General features: G+C 44.8%; 1 protein-coding gene across 3 annotated transcripts; it reads right to left on the reverse strand.

Annotated features, from left to right (window-relative positions):
• Positions 1 to 261: 261 nt before the first annotated feature.
• Irak4 (interleukin 1 receptor associated kinase 4) lies at positions 262 to 26,388 on the reverse strand. Of its 3 annotated transcripts, none has more exons than XM_085831606.1 (12): positions 26,189 to 26,388; positions 20,348 to 20,511; positions 16,050 to 16,195; positions 13,886 to 14,068; positions 13,043 to 13,203; positions 11,226 to 11,290; positions 9,601 to 9,715; positions 9,107 to 9,216; positions 6,077 to 6,260; positions 4,964 to 5,026; positions 1,063 to 1,221; positions 262 to 946 (listed from the first exon to the last, which is right to left on the reverse strand). In XM_085831606.1, the coding sequence occupies exons 2-12, from the start codon at positions 20,506 to 20,508 to the stop codon at positions 914 to 916; spliced, it is 1,380 nt and encodes a 459-aa protein (XP_085687732.1). In that variant the 5' UTR covers positions 20,509 to 20,511; positions 26,189 to 26,388; the 3' UTR covers positions 262 to 913. The 3 variants fall into 3 exon arrangements, with proteins under 3 accessions (XP_085687732.1, XP_085687733.1, XP_085687734.1); XM_085831607.1 differs by lacking the exon at positions 26,189 to 26,388 and adding an exon at positions 25,516 to 25,823 and having other exon boundaries at positions 20,348 to 20,515; XM_085831608.1 differs by lacking the exon at positions 262 to 946 and adding an exon at positions 5,551 to 5,566 and having other exon boundaries at positions 1,061 to 1,221.
• Between the last annotated feature and the right edge of the window lie 38 nt (positions 26,389 to 26,426).

The following is a 26,426-nucleotide window of genomic DNA, read 5'->3' on the forward strand; positions in this document are numbered from 1 at the left end:
CCCTAGCTTTTGAGCTTCGTGGCCTACATCCGTTATCTCCTGTGTGAGATACATGTCGGTCCGGAGCTCCGTAAATAAACGTCCTCATGTATTTACATCAAGATGGTCATCTGTTCGTGATTCTTGGGTGCACGCCAAATCGGGAATTGGGTGGGGGTTTCCCCACTAGGTTCTAACAGTACCATGTATGTGAATTGGGGGGGATGGGGACAAGCAAACATCTATTCATTCAAGATAGGACCCCAATAAGAGACAGAAGAATAGATTCCACTCATGTCTACATTGTTGAACCAATGAGTTTAGTTAGGGTTACAGGAGCAGTGGAGAGAGGTTCCTTACAGGAACCTAGGTGAGGAGCTATTTACAGGAGCATGAAGTTCCTACCCAAAATCAAAAGCCAACACTAAGGCTTAAGGCAGCTAAGAGCTGGTCCAAAGCTTTACAGGAGTGGCACACACCTTTAATCCCAACACACACTAGGCAGAGACAGGCAGATTGCTGAGTTCAAGGCCAGCCTGGTGTACAGAGCAAGTTCCAGGACATCCAGGGCTACACAGAGACACCGTGTCTCACTCCCCCCAACCCCCAAACAACCCCATTGTCTCTGTATAGCACAGTGCTGTTTTCCTGAATCTTAAGTTCACTATAGTTTGGTGATATTGTTGTGGAGCATGAGCCCCATACTAGGTGGGCGGGGCCACGTGCTACCATGCAACCATCACTTTGGCTGCAGTGCCAACGCATCTATTAACTAACCAGTACATTGCACTATGCTGCCATGTTAAAGCACGTTTAGGAAAACAAAAACAGATGCAAACAACAGGTAGGTGATGCAGCTCAGTGTCAAAGTGCTTTTCTGGTCTCCAGGTCCACGAGAAGTTAAAAAAAAAAAAAGATGTTTACTTTATTAGTTTTAAGCAGACATCTCTTGTAGCAGCTGTTGAACCTTTCAGAAAGAAAGAGATCAAAAGAACCAGGTTAAGCAGATGTCTTGAAATGGCTACTTAGTAAAGGATAACGCACCACACCCCTCGCTGTGTAGGTGGATTCGGAAGTGAATACCTTTGCAATGTCTGGCCGTCTGTTTTTCTTCTCATGCAGACACTGGCTAGCAGCCGAGTACATAGCTTCCACCGAAGCAGGGTCCGCATCGCTCATCTTCTCATCGGTGTAGTCTTCAATCGTCTTCTCTTCATCTTCAATCTCTTCTTTAATATCCAGCTTGAAAACAATATCAAAACTTGGTTAAACCCTTCAAAGTTAAAGAAATCGGAAGATAAATGTAAATTATTTCGATTTATCTCAGTATTTTTTTTTTGGTAGGCTCATCAGGAATTGTAGCCATACAGGTCAGATGTTACATAAGGAAATGCATACATAGGCACACATTTACAGATTTACTGGCTTTATTCATGTATGAGCCTGCACGGGTGCTTTATAATTCTTGCCTTTCTGCGGTGAGCTAGCTGCTCCCACTCTTGCTGGCAGCGTTTGCCAGCAGGGTCATCGGCTTCTTGATGTGTGTCTGATATTGGAATTCCACCTTATGGATCCAGGCACCCTGTCTTTATCTACAGGGACTCAGATCTGATGAACCGAAAAGAAGGACCGGGAGATCGGGAGATGAATGAGGAGGGGATGGTGTTGTGGGTTGAACGGAAGGTTGAAAGGTGTTTGAAACCTGGATCTGTGTATGTCTGTGTCCTGGTTCCTGGAGTCCATAAATAGACCACGTGTGGGGGGAAAAAAAAAAAGATCTCTGTAGATCTCGGAAGCGGGAGTGCAGTGCTGTGAACAGACTGCTCCTATAGGCTCTTAATGGTTTTTCAATTGGCGGTGCTCGCTGGGAGGCTTGGGAGGCGTGGCCTTGGTGGAGGAAGTGAGTCACTGGAGGCAGACTTTGGGAACTTAAGCCCTTCCTCCATTCCCAAGGTCACTCTATGCTTGGCCTGTGTGGTTTAAGATGCAAGTCATCGGCTTCCTGCTCCTGCAACCATGCCCGCCACTTGCTACTGTATCTCCCTGCCACAAAAGACTCTGAAACTTTAAGTCCCAATGCACCCTTTTTAGCTATATGTTGCCTGGATCATGGTGTTTTATCAGGGCAATAAAACAGTGACTAAGACATTGGGTTAATCCAACTGAGCTCGAACTTCAATGCCAAGTGTATGCATATGTGTGTGTGTGTGTATGTGTATACATATATACACACATCTATATATACATACGTGTATATATATACACACACATATATACATACATATACATACACACACACACACATATACATACATATACATACACACACACACACACACACATATATATATATATATATATATATATATATATACATATATATATATATGAATGAAAGAAAAGAAAAAGACCCAGGAGACAATGTGACCACCAGCAGTGGAGACCACAGTGACAGGTCTATAAGCCAAAGCTACAAGAAGCCACTAGAACCCATAAGAGGCAGGGAATCGTCTTCCCTGGGCCCTCAAGAGGGTCTTGACTTTTGACTTTGGACTTCTACCAAGAGATTATATTTCTTTTACTTTAAGAGACCCGGTTTGTGACCCGGGTGTGGTGGCGCACGCCTTTAATCCCAGCACTTGGAAGGCAGAGGCAGGCAGATTTCTGAATTCGAGGCCAGCCTGATCTACAGAGTGAGTTCCAGGACAGCCAGGACTACACAGAGAAACCTTGTCTCGAAAAACAAAACAAAACAGAGAGAGAGACCCGGTTTGTATATTTTATATATTTTGTAGTAAATCAAAGAACGTGTATTGAAAGAAAGGATTATGAGTGAGGGGTGATATGTACCATTCCAAAACTCTTCCAAAAGGGATGGATTGTGAAACCACACAGACAATGGTGAGAAGGCTGCCTGACAGAGTGCTCTTAGCTGGGTTTCCGTTACAGTCTTAGGGCTTTCTAACCATGCTGCACTCAAAGGTACAATGTTTCCTGATTTGTCTACTTTCGCTATTAAATGATGCTGGGCAAACTTGTGAGTCACAGAGATCCCGTGTTTCGTTCTGATTTGAGCCAAAGTGGTGGCTTTTACACATTCTGAAGGGGAGAGTGGTCTAGGCAGCTGTAAGTAGGCCTTTCTATAGGCAAGCCTGCCTAAAACAGAAGCCCAGTTTGGTGAGGCAAGGGTTATCACCCCAATCCTGTATCTCTCCTCTTGTCCTGAGAGGTTCTGCTTGTTTTGCTTTTTTGGTATTCGGGATCCAGTGGAGGGACTTGTGCAAGCCAGGCAAGAGTTCTACCAACCAGTCCACACCTCTAAATACTTCCTATAAGAAAACAATTTTACATTTATTTATTCATTTGGGGATGGGTGGGAGGTCAGAGGACGACTTGAAAGAATCAGTTCTCAGATCAAAAGACTGAACTCAGGCTAGTTGGTAGCACCTTTATGCACTGAACATCTCACTGGCCTCTGCATTTCCCATGTTTATGGTCTTAATCCAGTCCCCACCCCGAACTTTATTTATGTCCTTATATGAATAGCTCAAACATGAACATCTCCGGTTCAGGCTTCTCTCTTGACCTCCAGCAATGAATGGGACAGAGAATTTTATATTTCTGGTTAATGTAATACTTAACTTTTTGATTTGCCATTTAAAAAAAAATTGAATACCACGAGAATATTCATAAATATCTTCCAATGTATATATATATGTATATATATATACATATATATATATGTATATATATACATGTGTAATATATATATGTATATATACATATGTAATATATATATACACGTGTAATATATATATACATATATATTACATATATATACATATGTTATATATATATACACATGTAATATATATATATTACATACATGATTTTAACATTACACTCCCAGCAGACCATGGGCGTCTTTGTTTTAGGGTGGACATTGGTAACAGTCTCACATACTACAGTTTACTCAGGTTAGTGTTCACACTAAGACTTTGGCTGTCATTTCGAAGTTCTATTTTAATTGTCCGTTTGTATCTGTGTGTGTCTTTATGTGGGCATGTGCACAAGTGTGCAGGTGCCTGTGGAGGTCATGGGTGTCCGCCCCTGGAGCTGGGGTGACAGGCAGTTGCATGACACCTAACATGTGTGCTGGGAACTAAACTGTGGCCTCTGGTAAAACCCTGTGAGCTCCTGGCTGCTGAGCGAGCCATGTCTTCAGCTCTGGTGCCAAGACTGAACAAGAAAGTCAAACCTTCTGATGGTCTACCCTAATTCTGGGACACGATCTAGTATATATCTACTGTCTGAATTGTTCATACTCTTCTGCTCTATTAGGGCCTGTGAATAAATTAGAATAAAAGGAATACAGTTGTTAATTTTGAGAAACATTTATATATGATATGTATCTTTAGATATTTTTATAGACATATATATGTGACACAGCATATTTTATCTGTAGTTTACTTACCATTTAACTCATCTACTTACAAATTATCAATCGAATGTTCAGTGTACAAATTAGAAGTGGGAAATGGTAGTGCAGGAGGGGAGTGTTTTAACTCTGCAAGTCAAACTCTCCACAGTGAAATAAAGAGCTTCTACTGGCATTTATATTCATATGCAGATGCAAACAGAAGCTATGTTCCCCCCCACCCCCTGCCCCATGACTTCCAAGTAGTCTCACTACCCAGGGCCCGTACACTACAGATTGTAATAAACTGGAAAGTAATAAACTACAGCTTTCTTCTCCTTTTGCCCACAAAGACACTGGGACAAAGACTGTTTGAATGACCTTTTCAGCTTCACAAATACAGCCCGGTAAACCCAAGGTTGGAAATATATCACGCTCTGTCAGTGTGTCAGTCCACGGAGCCAGTATTCTGTCAGAAAATGCTATTCCTGTGTGCCGGAGTTACCCACATGTATCTAAGACCATAAAGGCAAGAGAGGAGCAGACAGGCAAAAAGGAGTTACTAACCAGTAGTTGAGGTTCACGGTTTTCATCCACAGCCGCCAGTCCGGTTATCAGCTCCAACAGAACCTAGGAAGGCAAATGGATCCATTAGCAAAACACTGGAGACATCAGCAGAGATTAAAGGGCACGTGGACTGAGCCCAGGGATTTAAACCTGCGAAGGGAGGCTTTCTTGGGCTAACCAGTGGCCTGGAGCACTGATGCTGATAGGATATAAGGACCAAAGAAGCTCCACTCAACATCTGTCCTGGGAGCTCTGTGCTCTAGGCCTTTTTTGTTTGTTTGTTTGTTTGTTTGTTTGTGAGACAGGGTTTCTCTGTGTAGCCCTGGCTGTCCTGGAACTCACTCTGTAGACCAGGCTGGCCTCGAACTCAGAAATCCGCCTGCCTCTGCCTGCTGAGTGCTGGGATTAAAGGCGTGCGCCACCATGCCTGGCATGCTCTATGTCTTACAGGGCCCGCGGGAGAATCATATTTTCTAAGCAGTAGCCACATTCTACAACCCCACGCCTTACTATTAGGTGGAGTAACGTTCCCACAAACGAAACCTATTTGGAGAACAAAGATGAAGAGAAAGCCTCATTAATCTTACCCCGCATTCTTTGCCTCTGGTTGTTAGATGATAAAATGACAGAAAAGGGAAGAGAAAAGAGATCCACGTTAGGTGACGATTGAGTTTGTGCGCGGGCTCAGCTTAAGGTTCCTTTGGATTCACGGTGAGACAGTGTTTTCTTGCACTCATTAAAAAAGAAATCCACTCAAACATTTTACATATTGGGGATCACTCAGAAACCTTCTGGTGTCACCAGAGGCTAGTGTGAATAGTTTATATATTTATATAGGAGAGGAAAAAAAGAGACGCATGCACTAAAATATTCGAATTTAAATCACAGTATAAAAAGAATGATCATTGGTTGGCAGGATGGCTTAGCAAAGTAAAGGCTCTTGCCACCAAGCCTGGCGACCTGCGTCTGATCTCTGGAACCAACATGGTGGATGGAGAGAACTGGCTCCCGAAAGCTACCCTCCCTCCGGCTCTTGGCGTGCATATGCTGTGGCATGTGCATGTACACACACTATAAAATATGCGCCAAACAATAAAGACAGTGATCACGTACCACGCCGAAGCTGTAGATGTCAGATTTGGGTGTTATTTCTCCCCGCAAAGCTTCTGGTGCCATATAAGCCGTTGTGCCCACGATGCGGCTGGTCATGACCGTCTGTGCTAGCCTTGCCGAAGCCCGTGCAAGCCCAAAGTCAGATATTTTGGCAGTAAAGTCTTTGTCTAGTAAGATATTTGCACTGGAAAAGAAATTAAAATTGAAGGTGGAAAACATTCTTCTTACCTAGGATGTCCAATAGGTTCTTAGGAAGAGGTATATAATGTGATATATATATATATATATATATATATTTATATAAATATATATACACATATGTATATATATCATACATTCCACATACTATATATTATATATTATATACACACATGTCACATTGTGTGTCATTTTATATGTGCAGTAGAGAAGACTGAAATATATTCAAATCAGTCAATTATTCAGATGACAGCAAGAGAAAAATAATTGTTCTCCTTTCTTATCTTGGAGCTGTTGAAGGGAATAAAGACATAATAAAATTTCCTCTTAAGGGAGGTACATTTTCAGCATGCCAAGGATAGCTATTTACTAGTAACAGCACACAAAGCCTTCCGAATGGCACTTTCTCTTAAAAAAATTTTTTTAGTGGTTCTGGTGACCAAGTACCCCACAGTTCACTGAAGCTAGGCAGTGGCTTTACTACCGAGCGATATTCTTAAGTCAAAAGCACCATTTGGGGGAAGTAATTTAATTTCCACTGGGGGTATATTTGGACATCTTATGTAGTACACCATGGTAGTTCAGTCTTGTCCACAGTGTGTAAGAGTCCCGTGGGACTTGGAACATGTCAGCCTCTACATGTCACCGGCCATTTGTATGTGCTGGGAGTCTGTGTTCTCACAGCTACACAGGCTAAGACAGCCTATAGTTCTACTGAGCTGAGGAGGATGCAGAAGCCATGGCTCAGCCTTGTTTAATGGCGCCCGTGTCTCCCCTCCTGACCTCCTTGCCTTGTATCCACCACTCTTGTATTCCCAAGTTCCCTGAGATAGGTCTCTAGAAATGCGTGAGAGCATGGGATATTTGTCTTTCTGTGTCAGGGTTTGAGATGAGTCTCAGGTAACTTTGTTTGTTTGTTTGTTTGTTTGTTTGTTTTTATTTTTGTCTTTTTCGAGACAGGGTTTCTCTGTGTAGCCCTGGCTGTCCTGGAACTCACTCTGTAGACCAGGCTGGCCTCGAACTCAGAAATCCGCCTGCCTCTGCCTCCCAAGTGCTGGGATTAAAGGCGTGCGCCACCACCACCCGGCTCTCAGGTAACTTTTTAACTCCTCTCCTAACATTTCTCCGTACGTTTAGGAACAAAATTCGAGCCAAACCACTGCAATCTTTCCCCTGTCCTTCCTTCAAAATCCCTGAGATGTGTGTGTATTCTACATATATATATATATATATATATATATATATATATATATATCCATACACACACACATATATTTATATATTTCCTAAATGACATATCTGCTTCAAGTGTCACAATATCACGAAATATCATAAGACGTCTGTTTACATTCCCCTCCCAGCTTTCTTCCTTCCACTCTCTCCTTTGTACAACCCTGCTTCTAACTCAGTTCCTAACTGGAAATGGTTCTCCATAAGTCACCACTGACCTGCGTGGTATTAACCCAACGAGTTACCTTTCTTCTAACCACCCCTCTTGGCAAACTTCTTCATTTTGGTGATGGTACACTTCAACACTTGATGTACAGCAGGCTCTCATCTACCTATGTGTTCATATAGTTTATTTAGGGTGTCTTTTGGGGACTGTTGTCCCCACTTTGCTTGGGGATTATGTCTTAGGAGTCCTTGGGATTTAATCCTGGGCCCTTATTCTGTATCTTCTCTTAACTGCATGATAATTCTTCATGCATCAGGAACACACAAGTGCTATGCACACTTCTATGTTCAGCTCAGACTATATATACCATACTGTCTGCTAAGCCTCTATACTTCTGTACCTTAAAAGAATTTCAAACTCAGCATACACACCTCTCCTAAGCACACCCCTGCCTAGCCCTTTCCAGTCCTTTCTATTAAAGTAGTCATACCATAGTCCTTCCCAGAATGCAACTGTGGATGCTGTGAGTTCAGAGGTCCTTCTTGAAAATCTCCCTTTCCTGGACCCTCCACAGCTGAGATAAAGACATGTTATCTTCGTTGTTCCTGTCTGCCCACTTCTGCTCTTGTGAACTGTGTCTATCAAGATTAACTACCCGTGGTTTTAAACTGCTCCACCCTAGATGTGACTCCCCACACTTGGATATGGTGCTGTTGCCTTACAGCTTTCAACAGCATCTTTTTACATTTACCATCCGACCCTTGTCTTTGTTGGCCAGGCGCTATAGGACCAGGGTCCTCAGTCATCTATTTAAATTCCTCTCAAGTCTTCTACCTGCCACTTCCTGCACGCCAGTCACGTTGTAATCATCTCACTTCCCGTGACTCACCACACCTTCACATCCCTTCTTACCCTTCGCCCTATATGGTTATTCTTTCCAGAATATTCTCCTTATTTTCGATATAGCAGCCCTCAAACTGTGCTTTCTTATTTCCAGCTCATCGTTTGGGTCTCAGCTTAAACATAGCTTCTTTCAAAAATCCCTTCTTTATACCAATACTGAGCGCTACATTAAAACTGGAAACGCTCATTGTTTTTGTGATTATCTGACTGACGCTGAACTCTGTTCGGAGCTACATCCGCTAACCTTATCTTGTACAGCCTTATCACGTACAATGTCTAGCATTTAGCAGGTAAATATTCAACTAGATAAATAACAAGAGTGGGGAGGGGGGCTAAAAATATCCACGGAGGTTGAAGGTGAATCAGGAAAAGCAGGTCGTGGACATTGGAACACTGGGGATCACAAGTGTCTGCCACGCAAAGGGCTTCTCCAGGGATGGGGGGAGCAAAGCACACATGCACAGAGCAAATGAAAGAAGAGAGGGAAGTATTCTCTAAAGACGGCTTCCCAGAATTTCTGACGGTAGACTTACCTTTTAATATCTCTATGAATGTGATGATTTTCATGCAGAAACCTGATGCCATTTGCTGTCCCCTGAGCAACCTGGCATCTCGTGTGCCACGAAAGCGGTGGAGTACCATCCTTGAGAAGAAACAAACTGATTTGAAACAATTGCTTAGGTGGAAAAAAAAAGATCCAGAGGAAACACCTAATAGTATTTTTTTTTGTCAACCAATAAAGGGACCCAATTTTTAAAGTTTGCCAAAAATAAACCCTCTCAAATAATATTCAATGGATTCTGAACATCGTGCTTGAATACAAAAACACACCACAACATCCTCAACATCTAGCCTTGGCTGATGCGTCTGCATCTTAAATGGGTAATACTGGTCCACACATGAAATACATCATTTTGCAGAAACCAGAAAGATACTAATTTAATGTGGTGTAAGTCCTGACCAGATGGGAACATTAGCAGTCCAATACAGGAACAGAAAGAGAGACAATCTGTCCCAAGCGTCTTACCAGGCAGGACAGTCTGTCCAGCAAGGACCCGTTGGGCATGTAAGCGTACACTAAGCACAGGTTGTCGCTGTCGCTGGAGAAGCCGAGCAGCTCCACCAGGTTCTCGTGCTGACACCTGTGGCAGGAGACGTACCGGTGAAAACTATTGCAGTAAATATTTGCAGTGGTTATTCAATTTAAGAATTTTATCAGAAAGGTCTAGGAGATACCTGCCTGTGGCTATATAACTAGACACATGTATATCGTGTGTAATACGGTGGATGTTCGTAACTTGCTAACTCGCTTGTTGGCAGTGTCGGTTCTTTCCTGTAAACGAACCCCTCCCAGTTCTGTAGCCACGGATTGATCTGATCAGATCAGTGGAACCTGAGACAGGTTAGTTCAGGACGAGCCCCGATGCCCATCTCTGCTCAGGGCATTTGCAAGATCTGGAAACTTGGAACGTGGATGAATCCTCTAATGTAACAAAACTCTGACAGACCCGAGGCACTGCTTTGTAGGAACGATGAAACGATCTTCACTCACATTTAACTTCATTACTTATGATCTTTAACCAAGTGCTTGTCCACAGTCCAGGTTTTTTGGTACACTTGAGAGAAATGAGTTATAAAAACTGCAGAGCTACAAAGCACAGGTTTCATCAGAAAGCATAGTGCTGCCACCTCCTGGACATATGGTGCATGGCACGACGACAACCTCAGCTTCAGGCTCCCCTGCATACAGAACATGGTACTACTGGGTAACAGTGTCACGCAACATGGATGCTGTGAGAATTAAGGAATACCTGAAGCACACATGGCACATGAGAGATGTCCCATTACTCATTTTTCTCATTCTGATCCATCTATAATTGTGTATACTCTTGCATAAAAGGAATACTCTCAGAAGTGTAAGTTAAATCAATAAATTCTCCATTTCTGCCGAATTTGCATTTTTAAAAATACAAATAGTTGATAGTGGCTGAGTTTCTATTATCTATAAAGTAGATGGGAGCTCACCTGTTTCATTTCATTAACCTTCACAATATGTATCAACTTAGTCCCTACTGGGTGGAGTCTGAAGGACTCTGCATTAATATACTCTCAACATTTTTGCATATGGTATTTCCCTAGTTTTCTACGAGTTTTAACTTCTCTGAGGGTCTGTCACTTTATAAATAATATTTATTTATTGATTGATTGATTGATTTCTGAGACAGGGTCTTCCTACATAGTTCCAGCTGTCTTGGGATTTGCAATGGAGTTCAGGATGTCCTTGAATTCTCAATCTTCCGACCTCAGCCTCCTAAGCACTGGCATTACAGGAGTGTGCCATCATTCTTGGAATTCTAAATGGTACAATTTTTTTTTCTTAAATCACTACAACTGATCTATCAGGAATTCCTGGAATGGAAACCCTGATAATGGAAAACACTTGAATCCTATGTAACTCTGTTCTGATTTAAAATACTGACTGCCTTCAGTCTGCAGGCATGTGAGACTATGTGGTCATGTAACGAGAGAATCCATAGTGTTTGCTTCAACCCTGTGCCTTCACACACTTGCATCTGCACTTTATGGGGAAACCAGGCCCCTCGCCCTACGCCGTGCTCTCTCCCCAGGCCAGGCTGGAAAATCAACACTTACTTTGCCATTACTTTAATTTCTTGATCAAACTGTTGCTTTAGTTCTTCAGTACTGATTTCAACCATCTGTGAAAATACAAATATAGACTGTGACATGGAACCATAGCCTCGTGCCTGGAAGGGGGCTCCGGAGAGAGTCCTCGGCTGACTTGCTTACTTTAAGACCGCACGGTGTACCAGGTCTGGTAGTGTAGACATGTACGTCCACGTACATGGGAGGCTGAGGCCCAAGAACATCAAGTTCAAGGCCTGCCTGGCTCGAAGAATGTGTTCAAGGGTGGCCTCTGCAACTTGCTCTTTGCTCCAAGTGAGACATTAAGAGGGTTGGGGGGTAGCTCAGTGGTCAAGTGCTGGCCCAGCTCATACAGGGCTGGGTTTCAAGACAAACAGTGTCTTGCCATGGTCTGCGTGCTTGGTTCTGGCAATCTGATAGGGAGCTACCAGGAGAGTAAGAGGGACAGACAGACATAAGAAACATGAAGGTGGGGTCAGGTGAGATGAAGCCATTCCAGCAACCCAGATACTCAGGGCGTTTACTACGTATAGCAAGACCTTGGAAGCCACTGAGCTAATCTTGGCAAAGGAGAGGCTCTGTAGGGGAGCCGGGGACAACGGCTGCAGGCACCAGGGATGAGGAAACAGAGGTTGGGACCTTTTACACCAACTGGTTTTAGCTAAAGGCCAACCATTTGCCAACATCCAGACTCACACCAGAGGAAGGCCTGGCCCTTCCTGTGAAATAGAAAACTTCATCACGGAGAAACTTTAAAAAGGATTCTGTGTAAGCAGCAGACGGAAGCAGGTGTGAGCAGGAAAAGAGAATCAAATCCTACGTCCACTTATGGACCGCCATAGGGATGCCTATGCTGGCTACACATGCTCGATATTGATGTTTTAGAGATATTAATGACAGACTGATAACATAATTAATCAATCATTACAAGTAAAAACCCTTATAGAAACGGTAACCAAGGACAGACAAGGAAACTCCTTTTTTATAATATGTATTTTTAAAAATATGTATTTTATTGTAAATATGTTTTAATTTACATATTGTAAATATGTATTTAATATGTATTTTTTAAAAAAAACTGGTTTTGCCGGGCATGGTGGCGTACACCTTTAATCTCAGCACTCAGGAGGCAGAGGCAGGAGGATCTCTATGAATCCCAAGGCAGCCTGGTCTTCAGAATGAGTTCCAGGACAGCCAAGATGATAGAGAAACACTGTCATATATATATATATATATGTGTGTGTGTGTGTGTGTGTGTATGTATACACACATATATATACATATATGCATATATGTATATGAATATATATAATATTTTTTGAATTACATTTATTTAGTGTGTGTCACACACACACAGGTGAACAACAACAATTTGTAGGAGCCAGTTCTCTTCTTCTACTGTGTGGGTCCCAGGGAGCAAACCCAGATTATCAGACTCACTGGCGAGTGCCTTTCCCTACTGAGCTATCTCACTGGCACCTAACATATTTCTAAATGGGACAGGTCCTACACATGTATTCAGATAAAATTTCCTCAGTAGCTTATTCTTAATCTAAATTATGTATGAGGCATTGCAGTGGAAGGCTTCCTAACGTCACCTGGTGAACCTGTCACCATCATAGGTGATTCTATGTCTGTGTCTGTACACTTTCCTAGGGGTCGGCGTCATAACTCTCCATTGGTTCCTATGTGATAAGAGGCACCGGCTTAGGGCTGGTCCGCCTGAAGAGAGTAATCACTGGGATAATGAATCCCGGGAGGGTGGCTGGCTGCTGCTTCTGAGAGGAGGAAGGAAGATGACTTACCGCTCCGAGCTTCTTCACCGCCACGGTGGTGTTGTTCACACAGCCCTTGTACACCACTCCAAATCCCCCCTCTCCCATCCGGTTGCCTCCGGCGGACTCGGGTCGCTCGTCGAAGTTGTTTGTGATGCTCTTCAGTTCATGGAACGAGAAGCTGTGGAACCCTGCGGCATCGACAGAGCAAGGAGAAGGCGCTCGCCCAAGGAAACGTGTGTTCCGTGACTGACATCTGCTCAACGTGAAGATTACACACACACACACACACACACACACACACACACACACACACACACAGTGCACAGATACACAGACACACACTCACACTCACATGAAATACAGGCTGTAACCTTCATTACAATTTCCCTTAGTGATTCAATATCAAACACTCTACCCCCACCTAAAATACTTATTTGACTAAGTCTGGTCTACTCCCCCAAAACACTAGTCACACTTAATTATCTTTTTAATTATCTTCTCTATATATTTAGCTTTGAGACACGGTCTCATAGAGACCTGGTTGGCCTTGAATTTGCTGTCCCGATGAAGCTGCCCTCACACTCCTGGCCTCGCCGCCTCTGCCTTCCAAGTGTTGGGAGCACGAGTGCACAGCCCCTACAGACTTGGTTTCTGTCTTACTTATTGTGTCTGTACGCATGTCCCGCTGCCTCAAGTCACTGAAAGAATAGCGGCGGACGCAAAGCAGATGGCACTTGATAAACTTCTAAGAAAGGAAACATGGAAGGATGCTGCCACTGTGCCCTGGCCCGCTGTACAGAGAGAGGTTTTCTTTAAATGGCCGTAGTGGCAGATCCATCGGTGGTAAGGGATAGGCAGTGTGCTACGTACGAGTGTCGCTGGACTCAACACTTCTGTTGTCTGGGCTTGAGGAGTCCGGTGGCTCGCAGCTGTGTTCTAGCTTCGGCATAGGCATTACGGATGTCCTGTCCTTTTCCTGACAAGGCTGGTGTGTCTGTGCCACTGTTGCCGCTTCTCTAGGAGGCAGGCTTTTGACGGTTTGGGGAACGGCATCTGTCGAGCAAGAAGACACAGTTTTGGTGTGAGAAAGAAGTTTGTGTGAAAAAAACAGTGTTGTGGTTTGAATGAAAATGGCCTCCGGAGGCTCAGAGGGAGTGGCACTGTTAGGAGGTGTGGCCTTGCTGGAGGAAGTATGTCACTGGGGGGAGGGGGGGGCTTTTAGGTCTCAGATGCTCAAGCCAGGCCCAATTTCTGTCTCTGTCTCTGTCTCTGTCTCTGTCTCTGTCTCTGTCTCTCTCCCTGCTGCCAGCTGCTCTGGATGTAGAACTCTTGCTACCTCTCCCGGATCACATCTGCCTGTGTGTCACCATGCTTCCCACCATGATGACAATGGACTAAACCTCTGAAACTGTAAGCTACCACCAAATAAACGTTCTTCCCCTATATGAGTCGCTGTGGTCATGTTGTCTCTTTTCAGCAGGAGAACCCCTAACTACAACAAAGAGGAGCTCACGGCTTCCAGACCTTGGCCCTGCATCCTCACAAAATACAGGAAGATACCCCAGTTAGACGCTGTTGGTTGTGATAAAAATGAATAGACAGAGTGACACTTGTCTACAAAAGTGGTCCAGAGCCATTGGGGAATGAGGAGACATTACTCATTTAAGAAGAGAGAGCCAGCTGGCATGGCAGTGCCCACCTGTGATCCCAACACTTTGAAGGTAGAGGCAACAGGATCAAGTTCAGCTTTGGTCTTGACTACATAGTAAGTTCAAGATCAGTCTGGGCTACGTGAGATTCAAGAACGAACAACTGAACACACACACTGATATACACATACTGACACACACAAAGATACACACACACTGACTTACACACAGACACAAACACAAACAGACACACACACACTGACATATACACACTGACACACACAATATACATGCATACTGACAAACATACAAACACACACACTGACACACATACACACAGGCCCATACCCAGACACATACACACACTGACACACACCCAGACACAAACACACACACACACAGGCCCACACCCTGACACCCAGAACACACACACACTGACATATACACACTGACACACACAATATACATGCACACTGACAAACATACAAACACACACACTGACACACATACACACAGGCCCACACAGAGACACACACACAATGACACACAACATACATACACACTGACACACATACAAACACACACACACTGACACATATACACTGACACACATACACACAGGCCCACACACAGACACACACACAATGACACACAACATACATACACACTGACACACATACAAACACACACACACACTGACACATATACACTGACACACATACACACAGGCCCACACACATACACATACTCACACACACACATTGACATACACACTGATATACACACACTGACACACAAACACACTGACACACAAACACACACACAAAGAGGTGGGGGGATACAAAGAACATCCTTGACAATGAACTCATTGCTGTGACTCCCATTAAGGACATGTGGCATGGAGTCCAGGAATCTACACGTCCCACGAGAATTCTACCGGGTTCTTCACACAGTAATGGCTTCGACCCACCAGTGTGTCAAAGGGAGAAAGCAGTGTGGTAATGAGGAGGGCAGAACCATCCTAATAGTGGGTGCAGTGTAAGGAAGCCATGATGACAGTTGTGTCAAGGTGAAGTCGAATGGGGTTGAGAGAGAGACATGTCTCAAAAAATAAATCCTTAAAGGCCACTTCTTCATCCCCCTAAGTAACTCCCCCGGCAGAAGACTGCCCCGACTTTGATGGGGTTGGACCAATCCTTGAGCATCTGTCACTCTAGTGGCATGGTCCACAGCATGTGGTAACCAGAATGTTAAAAGCTAAGCAGAGCTGGAAGAAGGAGCAGACTCAATGTCGGGTCTGTTCATTACACGAAAGAGTAAAAACGATTCTGGGTCTGCCATTGACACTCCAGGCAGCTGTTCACGCCATGGACACACCCATTTACCTGGCAGCAGGAGAGTGGCGGGGGCAAACAGCTCAATCTGGACCAGTAGATCCACGAGGTCGCCAACTGTGCAGTTCGTGGTGCCCCAGTCAAACAGCAGTTCACAGGTGGGGCTCTTTCCGGTCTGAAGTAAGGCTTCGAATCTCCTGAAAACCAAGAAACAAGGCTAGTACGCAAGGAGAGTTCCTACGAAAACAGGTGATGATCCCTGCACCTCACATCCCCTTCTGACTGTGTCACTGGGCCTCCTGAGGACAGGGAAGGAAAGGCACTGAGAGAGAGTAAGTAAAGACACCAACAAGGCGCAAAGACAGCACAAAAGGAGCCAATGATGGTGATGATGATGATGAAGATGATGATTATGCAGCAAGTTAACAATTAGGGCCAGAGAGATGCTCAGTGGTTAAGAGTACTGGTGGTCCTTACAGAGAACCAGGGTTTTGTTCCCAGCATCCTCATGGCAGCTCACAACTATGTGCATTTCCAGTTCTAGATCTCATCCCACCTTCTGACCTCCAGAGGCATGAGACACACATGTGGTGTACGTACATACACACGGGCAAAGCATGCAGAGGCATAGAATCAAATAAAACATCTCATTTTAAAAAGTAAGTTAACTTTTGGGCCTGGGAGATAGCTCAGTTGGTAACGTGCTTGCCGTGCCAGTGTGAAGACTCCTCAGGACCTGAGTTCAGATTCCCCTCATCCATGAAAAAGAAGCCAGTGTAGGGCACCTGCGGTAATATCGGGCTGTAGAAGCAGTGACAGACACAGCCCTGAAGCTCACTGGTTAGTTAGTCTAGATCAGTTGTTCTCAACTCATGGGTTGTGACCCCTCCAGGGGTCACACATCAGATATCCTGCATAGCAGGTATTTTACAATTCATAACAGTAGCAAAATTAGGGTTAGGAAATAGCAACAAAATAATTTTATGGTTGGGGGTCACCACAACAGGAGGAATTGTATTAAATGGCCACAGCATTAAGAAGGTTGAGAGTCACTAGTAGAGGAATTTTAATCCAGCAATATGGCTGCTCTGTCAAGAGATCACATGCAAAGACCTCCCATGCCTGTGTGATCTGGCTTGATGTTCCCTTAGTACACGCCATCAATCCCTACTGCAGGAGTATACACTTCGAATCCCTCTGGCTGGAATATTGACATGTCCTTGGTATACACCTTTAATCCCAAACAATGAAGGTAAGGTAAGGTGTGTAGAAAGAAGCACCCATGTTTGAAAGTGATGTCTAATTGAGGGACAGACAAAGTGATGAATCAGAGAAAGATCTGACAGAATGAATCAGAGATAGGATACGCCTAACTCTCCAGAGAACAGACAGGAGAGGCTACTTAAGAGAGCAGCACCCACACACGCACACACACACACACACACACACACACACACACACACACACACACACGAGAGAGAGAGAGAGAGAGAGAGAGAGAGAGAGAGAGAGAGAAGCAGAGACAGACAGAGAGACAGAGAGACAGAGACTGAGAGAAGGTAGTTTTATCTGGACAGTTTTACAGAGACAGGTTGCAGGTGAAGAATAAGCCAGAGAATGAAAAGGAGCCAGAAGATTAGAACAGTTTGCCAGAGGTAGTTTGACATCATGCAGAGCAATTCAGTCAGAAGGCAAGAGAAGCCAGTTTGAATCAGTCAGCTTGGAGGGGAGTTTGGGCTAGGATAGCTGAGTTTAATCAGCCAGCCAAAGTTCAGAAAGAGCCAGAAAAGGTAAGCTTTTTTAGCTCTGAGCCTCTGAGAGGACAATTACATCTGGAGAATAAAAGTTACTTTTACAACCACTGGTTTAGATGAATTGGTACACTCCAAGCTCTGGGAGATATTCTGTCTCAAAGAATGAGATGGAGAGAGACGAGGAAGGCACCTGATATTGACCCCTGGCCTCCACAAGCATGTATTCTTAACACGCACACACAATCACATACATACACACATGTGTCAATGAAACCCAACCAGTTAATATTATTTACCAGATATTTCCTGAGTATTTACTCAGAGAGCTTCAGGATACAACCAGCTGTAGAGACAGTCTGCTAATGTTACTAGTTTACCCTGAGGCTGCTAGGCTGGGATGGGTGGAGTGCTTAGTTGTGAGCCACACGGCACACTCGAATGTACTCAAGTTCAGATCCAAATTCAGAGCTCTTCTGATCAAAGCATGTACTTAAAACCACTCAGCTCTATTGCAATGTCTCACATGCACCTCACACTACATGGTTAGTCTTCCAGCTGGATGGTTTTAAATGCATGTCTGTTTCATTGAGCAAAATGTCCCAGCACTTAGATCTTAACTATATTTAATTAAATAGAAGGGAATGCATCCTTTTTTTTTAATTTCAATTCTTCAAAGTTTAAGATTAGCTTTGGAAAGTAATACTGAAAACCAAGAAGCTCAGTTTATTTCTCTTCTAAAGCCTTTACTTGGAAAACTTGCAAACTTAATAAAAAATTTTGAAAGAATAGCACAGTGAACAACTTACTTTCCATCTAGATTTACCAGTTGGCCAATTGGTAACCTCTGGCCACATCTGCACTCTTCTGAATGCTCTTCCCCCCCTCCAGCCCCCCACCCCTGTCTTGATCTCTCTCTGTCCCTCCCAGCCCCTCTTTCTCTTCATACCCTACAGTATAGGCCAGTTATATTGTCTGTATCTCACAGTCTCCACTTACCTGACTACTTTTTAATTAGTAATTTCAATCATGATTAACTTTTTTTTGGTAGTAGGAACTACACAGGAAGTAATGTGTTCTTCCTGCTACATCATACCCAGAGACACAAAATGGTGGCACAGAGCTTGACTACTTGGATAACGGGATGTGCTTCAGGTTTCTTGAGACCCGGACCGCTCTCAAGCTGGTGCACACCTGCCATCCTAGCACTTAGAGGCTGGAGGCTGGAGGATCAGTTGTCCCAGGCTAGCCTTGCAAGTTTGAGGTAAATCTTGGCTTCAGGAGACCCTATCACTAGCAACAGTTAACTTTCTCCTCCTGGAGGCATATCGTATTTGTGGACAAAACTTGTAACCTTTGGGTCCTGATGAGCCCGTGGGAACCGTCTTCACTGGTGGATGCATGTTGCTATCTCCAAAACTCCTGCCTCCGGACAGTGTGTTGGCACTGTGTGGTTCACCAGAGTCCTTTCTCTCTACAATGACTGCTGCAGCAAGCCCCCTTTTGTTTTAATAGAAATAACAACAAACTATCCTTGGAAACTTGGTGTTCAAGTTTGAAAGCTGAACTTTCATTGGCATTCCGTCTAGGCTCCACCCCACAGTTACCTGGCAACAGCCAGGTGTGCCTGCCTCACTGTAAAAGGGGCTTCATGCCTCCTCCTCTCTCTCTCTTGCTCCCCCACTTTCCCCATTCCCCTCCCCCATCTCTCTCCACATGCTCATGGCCTGCCTCCACTTTTCTACTCTCCCTCCCTTCCCCACTCTGCCTTTCTCTCAACTCCCCTCCCCATGCCCTAAATAAACTCTATTCTGTGTCACATGGCTGGTCTCTAAGGGGGAAGGAATGCCTCAGCATGGGCCCGCATACGCACACCCTTCCCCCACACCATACCGCACCTCCAACAAAAATATTCCTTCCTTCTTGTATCTTTTTATGAAACACAACAGCTTTCCCCTTGTACTTAACAATGCGTGCCTTCGTGGGAGCAGACACTTGCTGGAAGGTCAATATGGAAGCCCAGGCTTTAGAGACTTTACCAGACTGATTAAAAAAAAATTAGGAAGAATTAATTTTTTCATTATGTGTAAGACAAAACTTGACATTGCGTTTTACTGCAGAACAAAGTACAACATTAAAATCCAAACTTGTGTTTTCTGCTGAATCGAGGAGAGATGTAAGAGAGGCGACTACAGGAAGCTGTTAGAAAATCCTAGATCCAAGAATCCTGGGTGAGTAAGGACGCATGAGCACTCATCCTTACACACTGCAAAGTGTAAACTCTAAAATCTCATTAGATTCTTACAATAGCCTTCTGACTCTTCAGTTTGGACATGCAAAGCCCGAAGCAGAGTAAACTGTTCTTGGCCCAACAAACTGAACTAGAACAAAGACGGGGAGCTGGATTCTAGCTCAGAAACACATTTGCAGGCTCACACCTCTAGCTCAGACATGCTGGCAATTTTAGCAAAAATTCTATATACAAACACTTACATATTGCCAATATCACCACCATGATTGAAAGGTTCACCTTCTAAACTGTCCCGTTAGACAGTAGTCACACCTGCATCCTTTTTGTGATGGGGGAGGAGGACTTACCTTATATGGAACTGATTGTATCTGTCGTCGCCGGACGGCTTTTTGATAGCTACTGCTAATTTCTTCCACCCTTCTTGAGGATCAATAAAATCCGACAGCTTCCTAAGGATCCCCACATTAAGGCTGCGTACGTACGTCGATGGTGTCAATGGCTTGTTCATCTTCTACCTGAAATATGAAAGATTCCAATTACAACTTTACAACAAGTCAGTCGAGTGGTTGTGGCGCATGTCTTTAATGCCAGCACTGGGGAGGCAGGTGGGTCTTTGAGTTGTGAGTTCAAAGCCAGTCTGGTCTACAGAGTGAGTTCCAGGATAGCCAGGGCTACACAGAGAAACCCTGTCTTGAAACAAACAAACAACAAACAAACAACAACACTTTACAACAGTTTCAGAGACAGCATCTAGAAGCTACCCATCATACACTGCTATATTGCATGAGATGCAGCATCTGACCATCTCAGCACAGAGCAGCTCTCACTCCAACCCACCTCCTGTTGAAAGGCATCTAAGCACCCTCCAGGACTCTCCTTTTCCTCCCCCACAAACAGACATTGGAAAACTTTCATCCTGACACTGGGATATTTTTTTAAGTGAAATTTATAAAAGGCAATGAGCCTGTTGGAAAGAGACCTGGGAGCATGTCCAGGAGTCAAATCTATTAAATTAACAAGAGACCTACCTGTCTTAGTCAGGGTTTCTATTCCTGCACAAACATCATGACCAAGAAGCAAGTTGGGGAGGAAAGGGTTTATTCGGCTTACACTTCCATACTGCTGTTCATCACCAAAGGAAGTCAGGACTGGAACTCAAGCAGGTCAGAAGCAGGAGCTGGTGCAGAGGCCATGGAGGGATGTTCCTTACTGGCTTGCTTCCTCTGGCTTGCTCAGCCTACTCTCTTATAGAACCCAAGACTACCAGCCCAGGGATGATCCCACCCACAAGGGGCCTTTCCCCCTTGATCACTAATTGAGAAAATGCCTTACAGTTGGATCTCATGGAGGCATTTCCTCAACTGAAGCTCCTTTCTCTGTGATAACTCCAGCTGTGTCAAGTTGACACACAAAACCAGCCAGTACACTACCTTTGAATTTATTTATCTCAATTAGTACTCATTTACTATGAAAATGTTTTTAATGGTGTATTTATTTCATTTTATATGTATGAGTATTTTGTATGCATGTGTGTTTGTGCACTGTGTGCCTATCTGGAGCCTGTAGAGGTCAGAGGGGAGCCCCAGATCTTCTGGAGCTAGAGTTTATGATTTTGAGCCACCATGTGGGTGCTGGGAACTGAACCTGGCTCCTCTGCTCACTACCAAGAGTGGTTAACCACCGAGGCGTCTATGAAGCACCTAGTAGTAAAGATTTTTATCCAACAATCTTTGGTAAAAGTAAAAACAAACAAATAAATAAACAACAACAACAAGAACTCCAAGCTAATTTATATAGCATTAAAAGACATGTCCTGCCCACCTACTTTTTGTGAAGCATACGAGAAGAACTGGTTGGAGCCTGTGAGACCTGCGTGATTTACTGTTAACTGTAAGGCAGAGTCAGTGGCCTCTCACTGTGGCTACCCCCTTGATAATACCTTTATTCGCTCGATCCTCCTGGTTCCTGTTATTCCACTCTGGAGAGTTGCAGCTAAGAGACACCTCCCGGTGTTTCTTGTACTGTGGATTACTGCCCAGACTGATGGAAACACGCCCTTCCACTGGGCCTCTGGGCCTCACTTAACCTTTGACTTCTCTCTCCTTGTCTTAGGTCACCATTTCCCATGTTTATACCTCTCTCGGCACTTTCTCCGTCCCTTATCCTCAGCAGACAACAATCTTTCCTTCCAATAAATCAAGAGGACTAGACTCGTATTATTCTTTCAATGGTTTCTTTCTATACATTTTCATTCTTTAAAATACAATTAATCTTGGGTACGTGAGCCATATATCCAAATGGCACAGCATATAAAAGCTATAAGACAGGAAAAAGAATGTTTGCATGCAGGCTTCTATGCTAGGGCTCATGTCTCTCTGGCCTTCATTGACTGTCACACCTAAATAGGCTGACTTTCCCCAACCTAATAACCATTCGTCACTGTACAATGTATTTGTAGTCATGTGACTAGTTGCTGGTTTACCACCCTTCTCTGCCATTAGACTGTAAGCTCCCCATGTGAAGGGCCAAACTCATTTTATTCATTGATGTGACTTATACCTTGTAGATACTGGTGTTGTATGGTATGGTTTGGATGTGAAACATCTCCCTAAAGCTCTTGTTTGGAAGGCTTTGTCACTAGTATAGTAGTGTTGGGGGCGGAGACGGGGGCAGAAGATGGCATGTTTGGATCATGAAGGCTTTCCTGTTATCTACCAATGTATTCATCCATGGATGGGGTCTTAACTTCATGGGGTATTGGGAATCGGTGGTAAGGTTAGGAGGTGAGACCCACCTAGATGGAAAGGCTGATTAGGGGTATGCCTTGAAGGATGTGACCCTGTTCCCCCCTTCTTCCTTCCCTCTTTCTCTCTACCCCTCTTTCCATAGCATGAGGTGAGCAGATTGGTCCCACTGTGTGCTCCCTGCCTCCTAATGCTCCCCTCATGGCTGTACAGTTATCACCTCCTGACTTACATTCTGGATCTCTGCTATCTGCTATGCTTTACTGTGGCTCCTGGGATAGATCATCCTTTGAGGCACCCTAAGGTCCCTTCTACATCGCTCATTTTGTCACCTTGAAGCAGTTGAATCAGTGAAACCCTAAGCACTGGAGAGCAGCTTGGATGACCTCTGGGGAAGACCATTGGGCCATCAGCTTGGATGACCTCTGACCTCTTGGGGAGACCAATGGGCCATCCAGCCCAACCCTCTTTACCTCTCTAGACCTTGTTTCCAGGACTCAGAACTAAAGCAGCTGGGCTGACGCCATCTCTGAGTCCGTTAACCTCTCTGTCCCATCAGAGCTCAGAAAAACTTACACGTCAAAGCTGCTTAACACCTTTTTGGGACCAGCTCAATTCCTTGGCTGCTACAGTGCTCTGAAAGACTAGACCTGACTGCTAGGGGTGGCCTTTGTGCCTTCTCCTCTGTGAACAATGCTCATGGATTGAGATGGGGCCCAAAGACACAGGGAACAGACCAAAAAAAAAAAAAAAAAAGCAAAGCAAAACAAACAACAATAATAACAACAAACTACAAAAAAAAAAAAAAAACCCACAAAAACAAAAGCCCAGCAAGCTTCCTCCTATATAAGAAATTTTGGTTTCTTCCCACTCTGGCCCCTCCCCCTGGTCACTTCTTCCTTATACTTTTACGCAGTCTGAACTTCCCCCATACCCAAACAACCATGTTCTACACAAGCTGTCCTAATGCCTCTCACCCTACAGCAGCCCCGTTTGCTCCTGATGCATCTGCCAAAACACCTTTGAGATGCCGAGAGATGTCCACGATTTCTAAACACTGACATACTTTAGTGGCCACTAAAACGCTTTGGGTATACTAAAATGTATAATGTCATCCATTCACCAAGACATGTCCTATCTGTGACAAATATTAATCCAGGTGCCTCAAAAATAAAACGTTAGGAAGAATAGGGAGAAAAAGGAGGCAAGAACACAGGGGAGTTTTATTCTAATGATTGAAGAACGTAGCAAGCTAAGAATGCATTTGGCAGCCTGTTAAATGCTGCCTGCGGTGGTTTGAACAGGAGGGATTCCATTGTCCCTCATTTGAGTACTTGGCTCCCAGTAGGTGACTTGTCTCAGTTAGGGTTTCCATTGCTGTGAAGAGACACCATGACCAAGGCAATTCTTATAAAGGACAGCATTCAACTGGGGCTGGCTTAAGGGCTCAGCGGTTCAGTCCATTGTCATCATGACAGGAGGCATGGCAGCAGGCAGGCTCTGGAGGAGCTGAGAGTTCTACATCTTATTCCAAAGGCAGACAGAAGACTGTCTCCCAATGTAGCTAGGAGAAGGATCTCAAAGCTCATATACCCAACGTGACACCATTCCTCCAACAAGGCCATACCTCCTAATAGTGCCACTCTGTGGGCCAAGCATATTCAAACCAGCACATGACTATTTGGGAGGACGAGGGAGTTACTGGAGGTGGGCTTGAGGTTTCAAGACGTGAGCCATTTCCGGTGTGCTCTCTCTGCTTCCTGCGTATCATTCAATATGTGAGCCCAGCTGCTGATCCATCTCAAGCACTTTGTCTGCCCGTAGGCTCCAATTCCCTTCTCCCCACTTGCGATAGGCTCTTATCCTTCTAGACCCCTAAGCTCAAGGCTGCTGTGGTCATAGTGTTTATCACAGTCATAGAAAAGTAATTAAGACAGTATCAGATGGAGAGAGAAAGGGCTGCGACTTTAAAAGGGGTTGTCACTCTGGGCCTCATAAGACACAGGAATGAGAACAGTCATCAGTGAGGTGCCTGCTGGGAAAGTTTCTGGGAAAAATGAGTAGAAGGCATGGAACTTGGAGGTGCTTCTGAGTGGAAAAAAGAAACAAAGAGGGGTGAGGCATGGTTGCTCCTGAGGGTCTGAGAAGATTTATTACAGTTAAGAGCATAGCCAGAGGCCATGACAGCTACCCGAAGAGTCCAGAGTGGGCACAGACAGACTGAGCCTCACCGTGAGAGGGAATAGGGCGAGGGGGAAGAGAGGTGCTACCTACCAAGAGTGGTGGCCTGGGAGAGACTCACCAAGGGACTGTCATAGCCAAATGGCTGTTCTATAGGGACCTGAGAAGCTGTGGGAGGGAAGCAGGGAAGTTCAGGGTAGGAGGCAGGTGTGCCAGCCAGGAGGGCCCTGTAGCAAGCAGAGACTAGGGGGTACTCCTGGGAGAACCTGGTAGCCAGCATCTGCTTTGATATGTTGACAGGCATCTCAGTTAGCTGTTTGTCCTGGGTTTGAGACCTAAGGGCTTCCACTGACAAGCAAAAAGGACAAGTGGGTGAGGTCAGAGAGGAGGGATTGGACTCCCAGGGTCTTAAAGATTCAGACTTGACTTTCTTCTGACTTGAGATGAAGAGACAGTCAGAGCCCAGAGAGCGACGAAGACAGCTTTATATTCATATCTTAAGTGGAGCTGCCTTAAGAGGACAACAGAATAGGGGAGCAAAGACAAAGAAGCTAGAAGATACTGCTAAGAGGAGGGCTCCACAAATGTACCTGGATGTACGAAGAGGCTCTAATGTCCCTTTGCTGGATGTAGTCTGCAGTGCAGGCAACAGAAGTCTGTGCTACTGTAGAGTGTGAAGACATCTCCTAAGTTTTGTTTGTTTGTTTGTTTGTTTGTTTCTGTTTGAACAGGAAACACAACAAAGACAAGACTGGGAGGCTCAAGTTTGGCCTGAGTGATCAGGCCAGTCTGGAACATATAAGAAGCAAAAATGTTTAGCATGAAAATAGAATAAAAGAACCCTGAGCTCTTTGACATGCATCTTGAAGAATTACTTCCAGAAACGGAAAAAATCTGATTTTTTTTTTTTTTAATTTCCTGCTTTGGGGCCACTGTGTCCATTCCGAAAGCTAATGGTGCTTTCTTGCTCTCTTGGGAATGCTTTTCCTGCCCCTCTCTTGCTTTCAATCTGTCTTGTGCTTACCTCTCCTTCTACCTGTTGATGGACTGTCTGACTACAGTTAGCTTCCAATGCTCCCCTTAGCGAGCAAGCGAGACACCCCGGCGGCAGAGCAGCGCACAGAGGCTGCGGGGCTCCCCAAGCCTCCTCTGCCCGAGTGCGCCCATTTCCTGGTTCTGGAGCGAAGCGACTGATCACCAACCCGGCCCGGGACAGAGGACAGCGGAGAGATCGTGGCTTGAGATCACCCTTCCTCATACAACCTACTTCCTCTCGGACGTCCCTCGCTTCCTGGACAAGGCGATCGGCGTCCCGCCACGGTCCGGCGAGGACTCGGGAGTGGAGGACGCAGGACCACCAGGCGACTTCAGACTGCCTGGGATCGGGATGCTGCGGGTCACCGGGGCACCATATCCCCCTGTGGGACAGGGAGGGCAGGTCAGCTAAGGGTGAGAATATAGGGGCGGAGCCAACCCGGAAAGCCACGCCTTTCCCTCCCCG

This window comes from Mus caroli, unplaced genomic scaffold, assembly GCF_978045245.1.
Source record: "Mus caroli unplaced genomic scaffold, Mus_caroli_1 scaffold_16, whole genome shotgun sequence".
Lineage (NCBI taxonomy): Eukaryota > Metazoa > Chordata > Mammalia > Rodentia > Muridae > Mus > Mus caroli.